The sequence below is a fragment of the Tachypleus tridentatus genome, chromosome 11, assembly GCF_004210375.1.
Source record: "Tachypleus tridentatus isolate NWPU-2018 chromosome 11, ASM421037v1, whole genome shotgun sequence".
Taxonomy (NCBI): Eukaryota; Metazoa; Arthropoda; class Merostomata; order Xiphosura; family Limulidae; genus Tachypleus; species Tachypleus tridentatus.
In genome coordinates, this window is record NC_134835.1 from 87,161,339 (window position 1) to 87,180,028 (window position 18,690).

At 33.4% G+C, this 18,690-nt stretch overlaps 1 protein-coding gene across 3 annotated transcripts; it reads left to right on the forward strand.

The window, feature by feature from the left end:
• The first annotated feature begins 6,740 nt into the window (after positions 1-6,740).
• Positions 6,741-15,459, forward strand: LOC143232695 (heat shock 70 kDa protein cognate 4-like). Of its 3 annotated transcripts, none has more exons than XM_076468429.1 (7): positions 6,741-6,875; positions 7,970-8,178; positions 8,613-8,971; positions 10,653-10,930; positions 12,417-12,702; positions 12,880-13,506; positions 14,745-15,459. In XM_076468429.1, exons 2-7 carry the CDS (start codon positions 7,974-7,976, stop codon positions 14,934-14,936), a joined length of 1,947 nt encoding a protein of 648 aa, XP_076324544.1. In that variant the 5' UTR covers positions 6,741-6,875; positions 7,970-7,973; the 3' UTR covers positions 14,937-15,459. The 3 variants fall into 3 exon arrangements, with proteins under 3 accessions (XP_076324544.1, XP_076324545.1, XP_076324546.1); XM_076468430.1 differs by having other exon boundaries at positions 6,744-6,895; XM_076468431.1 differs by lacking the exon at positions 7,970-8,178 and having other exon boundaries at positions 6,809-6,875.
• Positions 15,460-18,690: the final 3,231 nt, after the last annotated feature.

An 18,690-nucleotide genomic window follows, 5' to 3' on the forward strand; every position in this document is an offset into this window, starting at 1 on the left:
ATTTTGTTGCTACGCGACACAGACGAACCGTGCGTTACCAAAAAACAATTATTACCGTAAATTCCGGCGTATAAGTCGAAAATTTAACACCAAATTTCAAGTTTAAAAATCCATCCTCGACTTATACGGCGGTGACGTTTTTCATGACATGAATTCTAGTAAATTCAGATTCGAGAAAACCATCGCAAATCAAAATTACATGAAATGACATATAGGTATTTATTTATAAAATAGTAAAATACTAGTAATCCTACTCAACATGAGATCGATCAAACACAAAGTCCCATTTCTCACCATTCAAATGGTTATCGTAAGGATCCTCTTCTGGAATAATGTCATGCTCCACTGATGATGAGGGGATATTGTCATCCTCTTCCCATAACATATCATCCTCCATACCGTCCATCGCATTGGTAATTGAGCATTTTTTGAATGAGTTGACAACGATTTTTAGATCAATAGAGTCCCAGGAATCTTTTACCCACTGACACACTGTAGGCAAAGATGCAGCACGCATATTTCTGGCGGCAGTGTAAGTTTTTTGACCCGATGCCATCCACTCATTCCACTTGTTGCGCATAGAATCCTTAAATGGTTTATTTAACGATACATCCAGAGGTTGCAGTACAGATGTTAATCCACCTGGAATCACCGCCATATCTGTTTTTTTCGATTTTAATGCTTTTTTCGTAGTATCCGTTAAATGTGACTTGAACATGTCCCACACTAACAACGATTTGGGTTTAAGCATGGCGCCTGGCCGACGGGCCCACACTTCGTTAATCCATTTGACACATCCACTATCGTCCATCCATCCTTTTTCTTGTACATGAACCACGACTCCTGGCGGAAACTTGTCTTTTGGCATCGTTTTTCTTTTAAATATTATCATAGGCGGCAGTTTCGTTACATCGGCGAGGCAGGCCAATACGACGGTGAAGTATTGTTTTTCGTGCCCTGTGGTCTTCACCAGAACTGTCTTTTCTCCTTTTTTGTTAATTGTAGTGTTGCCGACGACATCAAAAAACATGGGCGTTTCGTCCATATTTCCATTGTGAGCCATATCGTATTCATTTCGTTTTCTTTGATTAATGACGAAGGTCTGGAATTGCGTGATCTTGTAGTCCAAATCTTTCGGTAGCTGTTGAGCAATTTTTGTCTTTTGACGAATGACCAGATCATGACGATGCATAAAACGAGAACACCAACTGACTGTTGCCTTAAAATCCATGCTGTCTTCTTTATTCTTAGCTGCCCATTGTAAAGCTTTCAGTCGGATAAGGGCTCTTGTTACGATTCTGATACATTGACGTTCAGATAACACCCATGTCGCTATTTCCTTCTCTAATCTTGGCCATTTTTCTTGATTTTGACCACGATTCGCACATTTGGTTAAGGGCAATTCTTTGATAGTGTTTTCTGCCTTCATCCAATCTCTGACCAATTTTTCACTTATGCAATAGTGCCGAGCTGCTGCGCTGTTGCTACTGTCTTTGGCTGCTTGAACGACTTTTATCTTGAATGCTGCATCATATTTCATCCTTCTTCGTGGTTGACTGGACATCTTGCTTGTTTAACGATTTATAATTATTTAAAAAATTTGTCACTGAAATTTGTAACTGACATTTTGAAACTGGAAATTGAAACTGGATAGACAGTTAAAAATTCATTCAGAGCCGATTGGTCAGCTAATTTCCTAGCTAAGCGTAGCAAGGTTAGACACACCAGATAAAAGAAAATCAATAAATTTGTCTAGACAGGAATACCGTAAGGTGCATAAAACGTGACACTTCTTCTTTTAGTGAAAGCCTTATTTGTCGAGCAAGCATGTCATGTTGGCCAATCAACGCAGATTTCTCACTTTACTTTGGCAAACGAAACGTCACGTGAGTTAAAGCGCGGCGAAGCGCACGAATGAGTCAGCAAAAATGAATTCTCAGAACACGTAGTGACAGAACTTTTGCTCTCTATTGTAAAGTGCAAATCTGTCATTTTTATGCCGACCAGAGGCGAGGCGTAGCTAGTCACAGCGGATAATAAGAATTCTTGAAAATGGCGCCGTCTGACAAAGTCTGCTGATGACGCAGTTGATTATTGAATATCACTTCCTTAGCTACACCTCGCCGCTGATGCCGACTGAAATATTCCGACCAAGCGATTTGAGCCAGAGAAGGGGGTCGACTTATACGGCAGGTACATGTCAAAATCATGATTTTTTAGGCCAAACTTATAGACCTCGACTTATACGCCACGTCGACTTATACGCCGGAATTTACGGTATATGTACATACATATGTTCGTGTGAATACATATATATTAACGCAGTCTTAGCCCCACGAATCAGTCAGAAACAACCCTAGTGTTTTTAAACCTCTACGTAGTTGTCAATGTTTATTGGAAATGTTTTAGCCAAGTTAGAACGAGAACTTCTTGGCTACTTCGCGTAAGGCCTTATGATTATACCTGTAAATTTACTCACCTTTAAATGCTTTTACCCCCAAAATTATTGTTCACGGTAAAGACTTTTCCTCTACAACAAGCTCTATTTTGCTGCTGTAACGAAAAGAGAACATTATGTTGTCCGGCGATTTGTATGCCACTTTGTTTGTGATAAACAGAGACTAAGTTGATCCTTTTATATGGTGCAGCTTCAAAATCCCTGAGAAGTCTCACTAAAAGAAATCATGTCTCTTTTCTCAGAAACATTTGATTTAATCTGGAGAGTTTAAATCAATTATATAGATTGAACGCTCAGAACTATTAAATCACTATGCGTTGGATTTCTTAGATGTTAACTAGAAATAGCTTTGCATTTATCATATTTTATAAATTGCACTGTTCACATCAACTTCAATAAGTTAAATGTTTTTGTTAATTCTAAGACATAATTGTTTTGCCATGAACTAATGTTATTAATTGATAGATATTTCCTACATAATAGGCACAGACAGTCACAAGAGTAATGTATCTTAAAAAAGCACTTTTTATTTAAAATATGGAGCTAATTTAAAGTAAGTATCCTGAAACTGAATGCAGATAATTTTTCATAAAGATATTATAAATAATACTGGAAAGTATTCGTGTGTCCAATTATAGGTACAATTTATTTCATCCGCATAATTTCTATAGTGCTATTCTATCATGCATACCAAGGTTGAGCGGAGGTTTAACAAATAACTTCTGACTATTACTGCTACTATGAGTGACAAACTCGACCAATACTTTTATCGTTACGTTCATGTATTTACGACCCTCGCTAGTACAGCGGTAAGTCTACGGATTTACAACGCTAAAATCAGCGCTTCGATTCCCTTCGGTGGACTCAGCATATAGCTTGATGTGGCGTTGAAAGAAAACACACCGACACACACTTACACACTCATGTATTTAAACTACTGCACTTTTCCGAAAACAAATTATTAACTGGTTTCAGGATATATTAAGGATACCACTAATTATCTAACATAAACAGAATATATTGCGTTTCTTCTGTAAAAACAAACTCAGGCAAGCTAGTTTCGTCAGTTCTTACATCAACATCTAGGAAACCAGGCTAACATCAGAGATTAAGCAATTCACAAAGTGATAAACATTAAGAAAATTTCAAGTATTATTATATCAGATGCTATAATCATGACATTTTTATCATAACCTTTCCCAAACGTTCACAATTTCACTACTTTAGAAAACTGACAAAGAGGGTTAGACAATCGGTCTCTAAAATTATGACAGTGACAGGCAATCTAATATAATTCATGGGTCATACATGCGTCTCTCAAAGACTGCAACACTGCTTTACTGGTTATAAGCCAAACATAATATATTTAAATAAAACTAAGCTAAAATATGAAGCATATAATATGAATAACTTTCTTTTCTGATGATTTTAATGAATATTGTATAAAAAATAAGAAAAAGACTTCAAACATCCACCAATATTTTACACATACCAGAATGTATTTTTCTAATTACTTCATATAATATCAAAATTACGGTTTAGACACTGAAATAATTTGCTTGTAGTTACGCTACGCAATGGGCTATGTGCGTGAGAATGTAAAAACAAGGTTTCTAGCGTTATAAATCCGCAGTATGGCAGTAAAGGGGGATATGCTTAAAGTAGATAAAGTGCCAAAATTTATGAGTCTAATGTTTGTGATAAAAATTTAACATGTTTTTTTAAACCTAAAATTGATTTCAAGTATCATTATTAGTTCAGACTAATGGCAATACGTTGGGTAGAAAAAAACAACAACCAAACAAACCACACAAATTAGAACCATTCATTTTTTAAACATAATTTTAAGACTTTGTTCTATATTAATTGCATTAAAATTTGTCAATAACGGATGATTAACAGAATAGAAATTTGCAACGAATAGAAATTTCTACCGGCAAAATAAAATCTATGTGTATGTATATACCTGTACAAGGCCTGGCATGGCCAGGTGGTTTAGGTACGCGACTCATAATCCGACGGTATCGTGTTCGAATTCCCGTCATATCAAACATGCTCACCCTTTCAGCCGTGTGGGCGTTATAATGATACGATCAATCCCACTATTCGCTGGTAAAAGTGTAGGCCAAGAGTTGGCAGTGGGTGGTGATGACTAGCTGCCTTCCCTCTACTCTTACACTGCTAAATTAGGGACGGCTAGCGCAGATAACCCTTGAGTAGCTTTGCGCGAAATGGAAAACAAAGCAATACCTGTACATAAACAGCTGTTGTCATTTACACATAGTGTTAACGATAGTAAAAACTAAATGTATTATTCTGATAATTTTTATTTTAGGACACAGGGATGTGTTCAAGATGACCCTAATGGAGCATAATAGACTCGCAGGTTACCCACAACAGCGCCAATAGTATTTTCGGATATCCCATACAGCTTAATGAATAAATAAATATAAACGGTATATTTATCTGACATTTGATTAAAGAGGCCCCGATGTTTTTTCTAAGCTATGACTTTTTCGGTTTAGACTTAATAATTTGTGATCATTTTTTTTATTTGAAAATAAATTTTGAAGCTTTGCATAGAAATTTCCTTTTTTTGCCATCTTTTGGACGTCTAAAGTGATCTAGTAGCTAGAAGTGTTCTCGATATCCTTGAAGTTGATAAGTCGTAAAACGTGTTTTAGTTTTAAGTTATTTTCTGCCTGCATAATATAAAACCAAAAACAAAAGTAGTTTAAGACAATGAATAATTAAGTTTTAATTACAATGGAATGGTCAAATGTTCTTTGTCGCTAGCAATAATTTTTTGTGAAGAAAATGAGTCATCTCGAAACATTATTTCTCGGTAGCTGCGCCATTAACTATTTATCACTAAATTAGATAAGCTAATTTGTTTAACATATTACAATATGACTGATGAACTGATGCTAAGTAGAAATACAGCCAACACTGTGCATCTACAAAAAAATTGAACTTACTCTGTTCATTTCTTTTGGGACTATATTTCAAGATAACACAACTTTCACAATAACTTAACCGTACCTACTATAAATAACACTAGCAGTAGATCTTTGCACAAATTTGTATACCTTTTTTGAATTGCGGGTAAAAATTGAAGCAATGATGACATGTAGTATTACATGATCACAATTGTTATCATACTTCTCAAGCATTTCGGGAAAAACAAAAATAGTAAGCCAATGTATTATTTTGTGTTTAAAACATATAATAATATACGCTGCAGGTTCCATTGTTGAAAATACTTATAAAAGCAATTTCCAAATTTAAAACTTCGCACGAAGCTCTTCATTAAAAACATGTTGTTGATGGAGGTTTGAATTAAACACAAAATTTCGAGCCCGCGATCCTCAGATTACGAGTCGAACGCTTTACCCCACCTGGCCATTCTGGGCTGCTGGAGATATATCCAAAAAGCATATAAATTAGAACTATTCATGTAACTCTGTTCTTTTTTTTGTGAATTTTAATAATTTGTTCTATACTAATTATGCTACATTTGTTTATAGCGGACAAATAAACAATTAGAAATCTACAATAAATAACATTTCATACTAGTAAAGAAAATTTAAACCTTTAAAAACTCCATATGCCCGGCATGGTCAAGCGTGTTAAGGTATTCGACTCGTAATCCGAGGGTCGCGGGTTCGAATCCCAGTCGCACCAAACATACTCACCCTTTCAGCCGTGGGTCCGTTATAATGTTACGGTCAATCCCACTATTCATTGGTAAAAGAGTAGCCCAAGAGTTGGCGGTGGGTGGTGATGACTAGCTGCCTTCCCTCTGATCTTACACTGCTAAATTAGAGACGGCTAGCGCAGATAGCTCTCGAGTAGCTTTGCGCGAAATTCAAAACAAACAAACAAAATTAAAAACTCCAGTTTTTTATTGTGCCACTCGGGTATGAACATTAATTATCCAAATAATATTACCATTACAGAAAACAAATTCAATAAAATTATTTGATTAGCTTCGTTGTGCCTAAAAGTTGAAGCGTGCAACTTTCTTCTCCATTTCTTGAAGGATAAGATAAACTAAAACAACAACCCACAAAAACATACATTAAATTTCCGTTGTTTGAAAAAGACAGACTTTAAAACAAATAACAAATCTTAAATGTATTTCGTATATGTAGGTGTGTTTTAACAACTCCACACGTACCTACATTCAATTCCACGAATGTCAGGAATGGTTTCGGAGTACATTACTAAGTGCTAATAGAGCATGCGCATTGATATATATATATATTATGTTCGAGAACGTTCTAGGTTTGCGTCATATCCGTTTACACTAGACATACAAAACTGATCGGCAAAGGGGCGCGATAGTAGATCTTGGAACTTTTGTTGGTGTAGCGAAGGTTGGTTGAGGATCGAAATAGTGAACAAAGAAACATTGGTAAGAAATATAAACGTTGGGTATGTATATTTGTATGTAAAGGGAATTTGTAGATAATTGTGATTAGTAGTGAGGTATATTAAAGAAAATTCTCTTCATGGCACCGCTGTAGAGCTACATACTAAATTTTGTTTTTTTCAATTTAGAATTATGTGCAGATTTAGCGGTGTAATGTTTTTAAATAATCTTGTGAAACAACAACAAAAAAGCGTTTTTGATGTTTGTGTTCGATCTGTTGTGATTTTTCGATGGATAGTATACCGGTGTGATAATGTTTGATACAAAATTCATGAACGCATACAACTGACCCTTTGTTCAAATTGCCCTCTTTAAGGGCGAAAGATAGCAAACGTTTTTACACGGTGCCATTTTGTTTCTATACCAATATTTCGATACTGATTCTTGTGTTTTTTATCTAATATTATCAATTATTTGGCATAGAAAGACAACAGTGTTTTTTGTATGATAGATTTGTTAATTATATGTAAAAAGTGAGTTTTTAATGTTTTAAGCTAGACTAAACTATCTTGCTGTGGTTGCTTTGAAAGGTGTATTAGTATTACTGTTGCTAGTAAATAAGTTATGGGTGGTGGATTGCAGGATACAGGATGCAACTTACTATAAAGATAGATTGTAAGGTTTTGTTTTAATTTGTTTTAACAAATATGTTACTTTATAGTTTTGTCTGCAAATGAATATTTAATTTTGGGGAATTACAAGTAGTATAACTAGAACATCAAATTATTTAACCCAAAGAGTTGGACTTAACAAATCTGGCTCAATTTCATAATGTTGATAAACTTGTGCAATAGTGTGGTATGCCAGCCATTTTTTACCTTTTTCATGTCTTTTAATTAGTATTTTGACTTCTTGTATTTATTAGTGCTTTTCTTAAATCTGGTAAAAAGGGAACATTTTAATAAGCTGTCCTTATTTTCACATGCCCACTTTTTAAGTGGAATAGAGTAAACTTGTGGTAGTGGTGGATTGCAAACTTTTATCACATTTTAACTAATGTTGACTAACTTAAGTTTTAAGTGTTGTGTGTAGTTTGTAATATTGTTGTACTCTTGTATGTACTATGTTTCTTCTAGAAACATGGCCAAAACACCAGCAATTGGTATTGATCTTGGAACAACCTATTCATGTGTGGGAGTGTTTCAACATGGTAAAGTTGAAATAATTGCCAATGATCAAGGGAATAGAACCACTCCTAGCTATGTAGCATTCACAGATACAGAACGTTTAATTGGTGATGCAGCCAAAAATCAGGTAGCCATGAATCCACAGAACACAGTTTTTGGTAAGTTTGAGAGAGGTTAATACCAGAGTAGTTGGTTGTTTCTGTAAATGTAGTTACAGAATTGGTTTTCAGAAATATTTTATGTACTGATGACAAGCTTTTGTTTAAATATCAATAACTTTTATATTTTAATGAACTTCCTATCTGCCATGGATCAAGCATCTTTCTAGAAAAGATGCTGCAGACTCCCTTTTAATAGCAAATTTGTGCCAGATTGGTCATGGAGGAAGTTTTTGTTGTAATCATACTACTGCTTAGAAAGCATCAGTACATACCTTATATACTACATGCATTTTTGTTGTTTCAAGTACTTTAATTTTTCTGAGTACTTATGGAAGTTAGAAATTTTGAAATTTATATTTCACAACAAATGTCTCGACTAGTTGTACTGACTGTGACAGGAATGGAATAAGATTTTTTTCTTTTATTAACAGATGCTAAACGACTTATTGGTCGGAAATGGGATGATCCAACTGTTGCTTCAGACATGAAACACTGGCCATTTGATGTTGTCAATGATAGTGGTAAACCAAAAATACAGGTTGAATATAAGGGGGAGATGAAAACATTCTATCCAGAGGAAATCTCTTCAATGGTTCTTACCAAAATGAAAGAGGTGGCTGAAGCTTACCTTGGGAAAACTGTAACAAATGTAGTAATCACTGTTCCAGCCTATTTTAACGACTCGCAGCGTCAGGCAACTAAAGATGCAGGTACAATTGCTGCTATGAATGTTTTGCGTATTATTAATGAACCAACAGCTGCAGCAATTGCATATGGACTTGACAAAAAGGTAAGAGCATGAACACCAAAGACACTGGTGTATTATGATTTAGCCATAACTTGTAACATTAATACTAGATTACTAAATTCACTAAATAGAAAATATATGCTAAAGCTATAAATGAAAGCCTGGTGCATATAACTTGGTTGATTTTAAGTCAAAACAAGATTAATGTATAAATGTGACTAAACTATTGTATTTGATAAAGCTTTTGTTTGGATATGTACCCACAAATCTAGATGTCGGCTGACTTAATACAGTTGCAGGTCCTCGTAGGGGTTAAAAATTATCATACACCTTATGAAGTTGAGTTTAGAACCTCTGTAGAATAAAAAATCTAGCACAATAACTCCTGTTTACAATTAAGTTGTGGATGCATTTTTAAAAGTTTGGTGGACTACTGTAAATCTGGTGCTGTTTATCAACTGAAAGTTTTGTGAAGTCATGGAGAATTATCTTATGATACCTAAACTTAATATAACCCAGCATGTACATAGAGAATAAATTGCACAACGTATAAACTGTACTGTGAACACTTACTATTAGTGGAAATGAGTTAATATTGCCCCATGAATTGTACATGGTACAAAAAGGTTTTGTTAATTAACATTGTAAGTAATGAAACACCATAATGGGTTATCACCTAGGATTAGGTAACATTGTAAAGCATTTTCTTGATGTAAGAGGTCAATTCTGAACCTGAGCTTTTCTGTTACAGAACATGGACTGAATTCTGACAAACATCTAAACTGCCAGAAACTATATTAAAGTGGATTTAACCAACTTAAAATATTATTCCCAAAGTTCTTGATTTTATATTGGAACATAATGAAACTTAAATGCAATGAGTGTGACTTTAGTATAATCTATACTTTCAGATGTTAAAAACAATTCAGTGAAATATTGTTTTTTTTTAAATTTGAATTTTGTGTGATTCAAGTTTACTGTCTAGTAAGACTGCTTCACCAGCTTAATGTTGGGGTTTAGAACAAGCCATTGCCGTTCCAGACAACTTTATAACGAGAATTAATGCACTGTTAATAAAAAATAATTTGTAATACACAATTGCAAATTTACAAAACTAAGTTAGCCAGTTCTTTGTTAGTGTGAACCATTTAGATTTGTAGCCAGCTCATGAGAAATGGAAACCAAAAACTTGTAATGTCATCCAGAATTTATTTTTAACTAGGATTTCAACATAACTTCTATTTATCACTCATTTTTTAATATTGTGCAGAAACAATGTTTCACACAAATCTTGTTTTTGCAGTGTGTAAGTGACATGGTAATATGAAACAGATGTAGGTTTATTATAGATGCTTGATATTAAACTAACACCTATTAGTTGTATCATTTCTAAGAAATTTGGATCACTTTAACATGTACATGTGACTTCAGTTTTGCTATATATTTTGTGATTTTTTTTATTGCATTACAATAATATGAATGGACAATATCTGGCAAAATACAGATGTTAGTTTAAATTTTTATATGAAACAAATTGTTTTTAGTGAACATGTATAAACTTTTACTAATAGGTACACTTTCACTGGGTAATTTAAATATTTAAAGTAAGACTACATTTATTTCAACTTTTACAAATGGAATTATGCAATTCCTTGATTATATAGTTTTATTCATATATAAGCAAATCTTTGCACTGAATTTTAATTTTTATTAAATATTCTAGGGTTCAGGAGAAAGAAATGTTTTGATCTTTGACCTTGGTGGAGGAACATTTGATGTTTCTATCCTGACCATTGAAGATGGTATCTTTGAAGTAAAATCAACAGCTGGAGATACACATTTGGGGGGTGAAGACTTTGACAATCGTATGGTTAACCACTTTGTTCAAGAATTCAAAAGAAAGCACAAGAAAGACCTCTCTACAAACAAAAGAGCATCCAGGAGATTAAGGACAGCTTGTGAAAGAGCTAAAAGAACATTGTCCTCTAGCACACAAGCCAGGTAACTTGTCTGTTTTTCAACTCAACCCCTTTTACAGTTGGCTTGGTATACAATGCTTTTTACCTTTTGGCACACATTAAGTGTAACTTTTAATGTGGTATGTGTATCTTTTTAAAATTTGCTAAACCTTTAGTAATCATTAACTCTTTTGTACACAGAAAATTATTAAACTTTTCTAAATATTTTTTAATGTTTGTGAATATATGAAGTCTTTTGTTCCTAGTCCAAGTGCAAAGCTAATTTTCATGTTATGGTTTCTAAAAAATAATCTTAGTTTGCAAGGTCTTGGATATTAGTGGTAGAAAGCATGCATGTTTAATCTTTAATTAAAGAATTGTAACCGAATAGCTTTATCTTTATACTGACTCTCAACTGTGGCAGGCTGTTTGTAGAAGTTGCACTCATGTTACTACATACAAGAATATAAAACTGACAATGTCCATCAAAGACTATTTTGTTAAATAATCACATTTTAAGTGGTTATACGTATTACATTATTACTACTTGGAACTGTTTGGGTATAAACAGTAAATGAAATATATATAAAGTTTGTTACAAATTTTGTATCAGCTTGTTGCTTGACACAGGATTTGTAAGTCTTATCAAATTTTGCATGTGAAGGGTGTGAAATGTAAGTTATTTCTAAGTTGTTTGAGTCTTGGAAAAACAACCTTAAGCTCACTAAAGTTTTACCTTGCCAGTTGGATTTTTGTACGAGTTTCATTACATATATTTGAAAGGTTAAATGTTCTTACCTTTTTGATTTATTACTTGCATGTTAGAGAAGTGCATCAGTGCCCAAAAATGGACAGGTAGGCATGGCTACTGTTTGAGTTAGTAAATGTAGCAGTATGCATCTCGGCAAATAAGACAGGATGTTCTTTTATTGTAATATAGGTAATTTTGAGTTCATAATTTATAAGTAGCTATACCTTTTTGTGCTTTGACATTACAAACGTTTAATTTAAACCAGTGCTGCATTCAACATACCATATGATACACCTTTATTTTGGTTGTTTTTAATATTTATTTTTAAAATAAATTAACTGTGTAGTACTATAATTTCATACTAAACTTGAATAATCCTAAAATAGTTGAATACAACTGTACATTGAGTTCACAAATGTGGGGACTTAGCCTTTTGATCTGTAGCTCTTGGTAAGAGTTAATTGAATATAAATAATTTTAAATTACTAATGCATAAAAGTATACCACAGAGCTAAGGTGGTTCAAGCCAGTTATTGTTCTAATGTTAGGCACAGATTTTTGTAATCAACTTCCAAATGTTTTGGATTGTTTGAAAACAAAACATTTACTTTTTACATTTTTAAGAATAGTTAATTAACAAATTGGTTCTACACCAAATCTTGATCTACTGCGGTTTTAGTGTTTCTAAAAGAAAAAAATTAATGAAAGCTTTTAATTCCAACCCAGCCCTCCTGGGGAAAACATTTGGTAACTGCATAATTTCATTTTGCTCATTTAGCATTGAAATAGACTCCTTGTTTGAAGGCATCGACTTCTACTCTACCATTACTCGTGCCAGATTTGAAGAACTGAATGCAGATTTGTTCCGCAGTACCTTAGATCCAGTAGAAAAAGCACTAAGAGATGCTAAGTTTGACAAGAGCCAAATTCATGATTTGGTTCTAGTGGGTGGCTCTACTAGAATTCCTAAAATCCAAAAATTACTTCAGGACTTCTTTAATGGCAAAGAACTTAACAAAAGTATAAATCCTGATGAAGCTGTTGCATATGGAGCTGCTGTACAGGTAAACTTGCCTTTTTTATTTTTAAGTGTGTAGTTCTTAAGCTGAGTTTGCTTTCAAATTTTTCTGTATCCATTAAATGAGTTGTGATAAATGAATTTTGATTTATTAGTAAACTTTTTATTGTTTGAAGAGGATGGGATGTATTAGAGTAACCTGTTTGCTTCCATCTAATTTCAGGCTGCCATTCTAAATGGAGACAAATCTGAAGAAGTTCAAGATCTTCTGCTTCTAGATGTGACTCCTCTTTCACTAGGAATAGAAACTGCTGGAGGAGTTATGACAACTTTGATAAAGAGGAACACAACCATTCCAACTCGTCAGACCCAGACTTTCACAACTTACTCTGACAACCAACCAGGTGTACTAATCCAGGTCTATGAAGGAGAACGTGCTATGACTAAAGATAACAACCTGCTTGGGAAGTTTGAATTATCTGGCATTCCTCCTGCACCTCGTGGTGTGCCACAGATTGAGGTGACATTTGACATTGATGCAAATGGTATCATGAATGTTTCTGCTGTGGACAAAAGTACAGGCAAGGAGAGTAAGATCACAATCACCAATGATAAAGGTCGTCTGTCTAAAGACGAAATTGAAAGAATGGTTAAGGATGCTGAGAAATATAAAGATGAGGATGAGAAGCAAAAGGAGAGAATCCAGGCTAAGAACTCCCTCGAGAGTTATTGCTTTAACATGAAATCTACTATGGAAGATGAAAAACTTAAAGACAAAATATCAGAAGATGATAAGAAAAAAGTACTTGATAAGGTAGATGAAACCATAAAGTGGCTTGACACCAATCAGGTGAGCAACCTTTTATACTTTTGCTTTGTATCCAGTTAATTATCATTACATTATCAATTTTTTTTATTTTGTGTGGACTGGAAGTTTCTTAGTTATTTGTTTCCAAAATACATGTTAATATCAACTTATCTTTTGTATGAAATCTGCAATAATATGTGGGATAATTATGAATCCAGTTTTAGGGTCAGTATTTTTAAATCGTACAATAAAATGTATGGGTTAAGTTAATGGTTGGGTAAAGTATGTAATTGTCAGAATTGTTAACTTGTAACATTAAAACTTGTCTGAAATTTGGGTTGTTAGAAACTAGTTATTTCTGACACTAATCTTAAGCTAAACAATTTTGAATTATAAATGAGATTTTAAAAACAAATTACTTTTATCGTGTTGTATATCTGAGTTTTTGGTTTTGAGTTAAAGCCTGCAACTTATGTGATTTTTCTTTCAAATGCAAACATTTTCTTCATCAAATCCAATGTTTGAGATTGATGCACAACTTACCATTTATTTTAAATAATGGCTTGTATTCAAGTTTTACAAACAATACTGGGTCTTGTATCTAATAGGGAACTGAATCTTTTATTAACAGTTCAAGGATAGTAAATTCTGTTCTTCAGATGGGGAAAGCAAGCTAGCTCTTCTTGGCTGGCCTCACTTGGTTCACTAGCTCACTTTTCACCAAGAAATATATCTAATGTCCTTATAGATCTACTAACATCTAAAGTTTAATTCTTTGAAGCTGAACAGTTTAATGATTAATCTGTACAAGTTTCTAGTCAAATATCTAGTTTCCAGATTTAAATAGCATTTAATACACTAACTTCAGAGCAACTCAATATTAAATTATCTCTGGATGTTGTGTGGGTTACCTTTTTATTCATTAGATGAGATTCCCTAAAATTCAGCTGACATTCTGTAATTTTACATACATTGTACAGTATTATATATCCTCAGTCTACTACAAACTTAAAATAAGTGGTAATTTCACAGTATGCACTTAACAATACAAGTTACATGCATTTTTAAATAAAATTAAATCTGAAAATTTAAAGAACTTAATCTCAATTAAGTAACAGATGATGGTGCACTTGAATATATTTACAACTTCATACGTGACTGACTTGTAACATTTGAATATAAAATAAGACTGAAAAGTTCAACTTTGTTTTGAGTGGTAACTTGTGGCAGTTTTCCTTTTATATATATATAATAAATTAATTAATGAATTCATTTTCCAGATGGCTGAGAAAGATGAGTTTGATCATAAGCAGAAAGAACTGGAGACCATTTGTACACCAATTATAACCAAGATTTACCAGGCTGGTGGTGTTCCTAGTGGTGATATGCCAGGTGGAGTACCAGGTGGTGCTACCCCAGGAGCAGGTTCTGGTGGTAGCAGTGGTGGACCAACTATTGAGGAAGTTGACTAGTGTTGAACTTCTAGTCAAATTCATTCAGACCTAACTTTACATGAGACTAAACTTTATTTAAGATTTATTTTGTAATTAACATGGGCCAGTATGCAATTCAGTAGGGTGTGTAAAACTAGTAGTGTAAGTTACTAAAGTAGTTACTTGCAGAATTTCATGCTGCAATTTTGCATTGTCATAATGATCCCTGATTTGTTATTTTATTACAGTATTGTTAGTTACAATTATTACAGCACAATATATTGTTAAGGAAATGGATCTTGTTCAAAATGACTTCTTAATCATAAGTCTGGTAATGGTATTTGCTTCTAGCTCCCATATTTAATTGCAGCAAAAAGTGTAGCTTATTCGTTATTTTTATGGCTTCAAAATGTCAATTCTGAACTCTCAGATGTCATTAACTTAGATTTACTTGCTGCTTGTCTCTGGCCTGTGTCACAAATAGTTGACTATCAGTTCTAGTTAAGGATCTTAAATTTTAACGTTTGAATTTGACTAACAATAAATCTTGGTTCATCATGCAGTGTTTTGTCACTCCTTAACTTGCATAATCTACAAAGGAACAATACAAATTAAATATAACCAAAACAAAATACGATCAAAATAGAAGTTTTCTCTTTCTAAGGAGGTATAACAAGGTAGAATGTATAGTATATTCAGTTAAGTTGCAAATTATTTGCACCACTTGCAGTTAGGTTATCCAGTTGATAGATGTGGTGGTTAGAATTTCATAAAACATCAGTCACAAGCTGTACAGAATTTCTTTTTACCTAAAGATTAAAATGGTGATTAGTATCATATAAACTAATGGTTACACTAGGGCAAGAATAAATGTTTTAGAATCTGTTGGTCATTACATTAGACAATTTGTATGAAGCACGTTTTGTCCAAATTAAGATCTATAGGCCCATAATTTTAATTAGTTAGTAATAAAATTCTTTATTGCTATCAGAATTTGTGTAAATAGTGGCAGATAAATTGTTTTAAACAATTTTTCAAAATACAATTTCTCTTAATGCACTATCTGAAGCATAAGACATTACTTAACATCTGAGAAATAATTATTAGAGCAACCATTGTCGTTTAGAAACTTGATTAATCCTGTATTGGTTGCAAATAAGTATGATACTTAATTCTAATAAAAAATTAATATTGTAGGTTATCGACTTTTATATTAAAAAAAACATTATTGCAAGTCTTCGCTAGAAATAAACTATTCCCACTTACATTGTACCCTTGCGACTCCATAACTGGTAGTGCAGGAATTACTTTCCACAATGACAATAGTTTTTAATATTTCAGAGAAACTGAAAGTAGCAATGGAGTTGCGACCTTAGAACCTCGTCCTCTCTTTGTAAATTGAAGACTGCATAAGAGATCTTTTAAAACTGAAGGAAATTCATTGGTACATAGTTCGAAGCACTTTTATAAGGTATTTCAGATCAGAATGACACTATCGTAAATTATATTATCAAATAGTCGTTTCTAACTACCAGCAACTGACTAGAGAGAACAACCAGTGAAAAATCAGTCACCTGAACAGCAGGATTGGCTTAATGCGTACAGAACCGAGAGCAGACATATCTCGATTCTCTTAGCTTCTTTAACTGTTTGACACGTTAACTAACTCACCAGAATTCAAGTAACAAAATCGCAACATAAACTACAAGAACACTCATTTCTAGATATTTTTTAACTAAGATGTCCACTCGAGGAAAACCAGTCAAGAAATAAGTACTTGCAAAATATCAAGTTGTATACAATTTTATTGTTGCTTTCTGCTAAAGTTCTACCAGTAAACTTTGAACTAATCTTTTTCATCACCAAAATTAACAATAACATGGGATCGAGACTAAACGTCAACACCAACTAGAAAATGTATCTGAAAGTCTTGTGTGGTAAATCAAAATCAGTTCCTGTTCTCAGTATAAATTTAGAAGTCATAAATGTGTTTACGTGAAGGAGTAGAGTGGTCAATAGTACATAACTTTCTGCTAAGAGGGAAGAGCAAACGATGTTCACCCTTCTAAACTAAGAAATAAACATCACGTAGACTGCATATTATAGGCTATCTCTGATTCCATGTCATTCTAAACTTTCAAAACCTAAGGCAAAGAAATAGTGCAAAAAGAAAAGCCTAGTTAGTGTCTAGTGTAAGTTGCTTTTGCTTCTAAATTTAAACCCACTTATATTAAAACAAATACTGAATCAAATTTGAAGTTTTTTTTATAATCGTTGTCAGGATTGACGTATTGCAACAAGACCAAATGAAACAATGCATTCTGTATGCCAACCGTTTGCAGTAGTGACTTTTCACCTACTGTTCAATATGTTGGTTCAAGTTAAAGTACTAACGTTTTTTCTTATTTGTGGTGTGAAAACACTTTCCCAGTAAGATTGGTTAGTCTGGTTCATATTATGTGCTTAAGAACATAACCCATTCACTCTATACAATGAAGGCATGCTCAGGTGGTATAGCTTTGTGTGTAGAAGACACTAACTTAACTTGCACACAAGCAACAAATAATTGGCTTCTCACATGTACATCATTTCAGTGTTCGCCACAATGCTCAGATAGCAAAATTTTATCCTTCAGATCTATTAGAAATTTAGTGACTACATTCTTGCCAAATGTAATTTATCGTAAGCATTTCATGTAATGTGATCAGACATCCTACTTATGAGTGTATAATGAAAATTCAGAGATGGCTCACAAAATAAGGGTTACACCATTTTAGAATTAGTGTTTCAAAGTTGTTCGTGTTATCTCTAATTTTAAACTTTTCATTCTAGATATCATAGCTACTTATATTAGTTGCCATAATAATGTAATAATCAATGATATATCACAAAGTTGCATTAATATCTCTCGCTGAAAGTTAAACGTTGCCAACATCTTTCTTTCAATCGGCTAGTTAATGTTTCAAAGGAGTACTTTGAAATAATGGTATTAATCTTTGATCTCTTTTTGTAGTTATTGTGTGAGAGGTTCGTTAGTGATAATAGAGCCGTATGTTTTCAATGTGTACAATCTACATTTGTGTGACCTCTACCTACTGCAGCATGTAGTTGACAGACAAGTTGTTATATAACGAGTCATGGACTCATCCATGCAGAAATGAGATGCTAGCACATGTCTTATTCACACCCAGTTTCTGCTCTTCATTTATTTAGTGCTTCTTTCTCAGTACGATCTCTTTTGCCATTTGGCAAATTCGACTTACGAAGTCATATGCATTGACTAATGCAAACGTGATTAACCTCACATATTCTTGGAGATATGCGATATCTGTCCCAGGGAGTAGACCATAACATTATGAATACAGGAAACTATTTTGTCCAAAGATGAGACGTACATCAACTTCAGTTGGGTTGTGTGGTACACCCCCCCATGGTATAAAACAAATATTTGTTTCTTTTGTTGCCATTAAAATTAACAAATTTGTAAGCATATCATTGATATTTTATATTACCAATGTTGTTAATTTATGAGACTAGGGGTTGTAGCGTGAAGTAAACATTCACCACACCTCACTCTTTATGCAACTCGTAAAGTAACGGATGGTTATATTTTCTCTTTAGTCTACCTTAACTTCTGAATGCTCAAAATCATGGTAACCATTGTTCAGTTAATAAATCTTTAAGTGACTGTACTATCTTAAAGATCAATCAATTAGCCTCAATTCACGTGATGAGATAATCGACAATTCTAATTACTTTGCTCAGTGATCATTTAAGAGATCAGTTATAGTCG

Excerpts from the sequence above, each read along its gene's own strand:
- LOC143232695 (XM_076468429.1), top strand. The coding sequence starts at position 7,974 with ATGGCCAAAACACCAGCAATTGGTATTGATCTTGGAACAACCTATTCA. Across the intron at positions 12,703-12,879 it reads CATATGGAGCTGCTGTACAG|GCTGCCATTCTAAATGGAGA; the intron begins GTAAACTTGCCT and ends ATCTAATTTCAG. Across the intron at positions 13,507-14,744 it reads AGTGGCTTGACACCAATCAG|ATGGCTGAGAAAGATGAGTT; the intron begins GTGAGCAACCTT and ends TTCATTTTCCAG.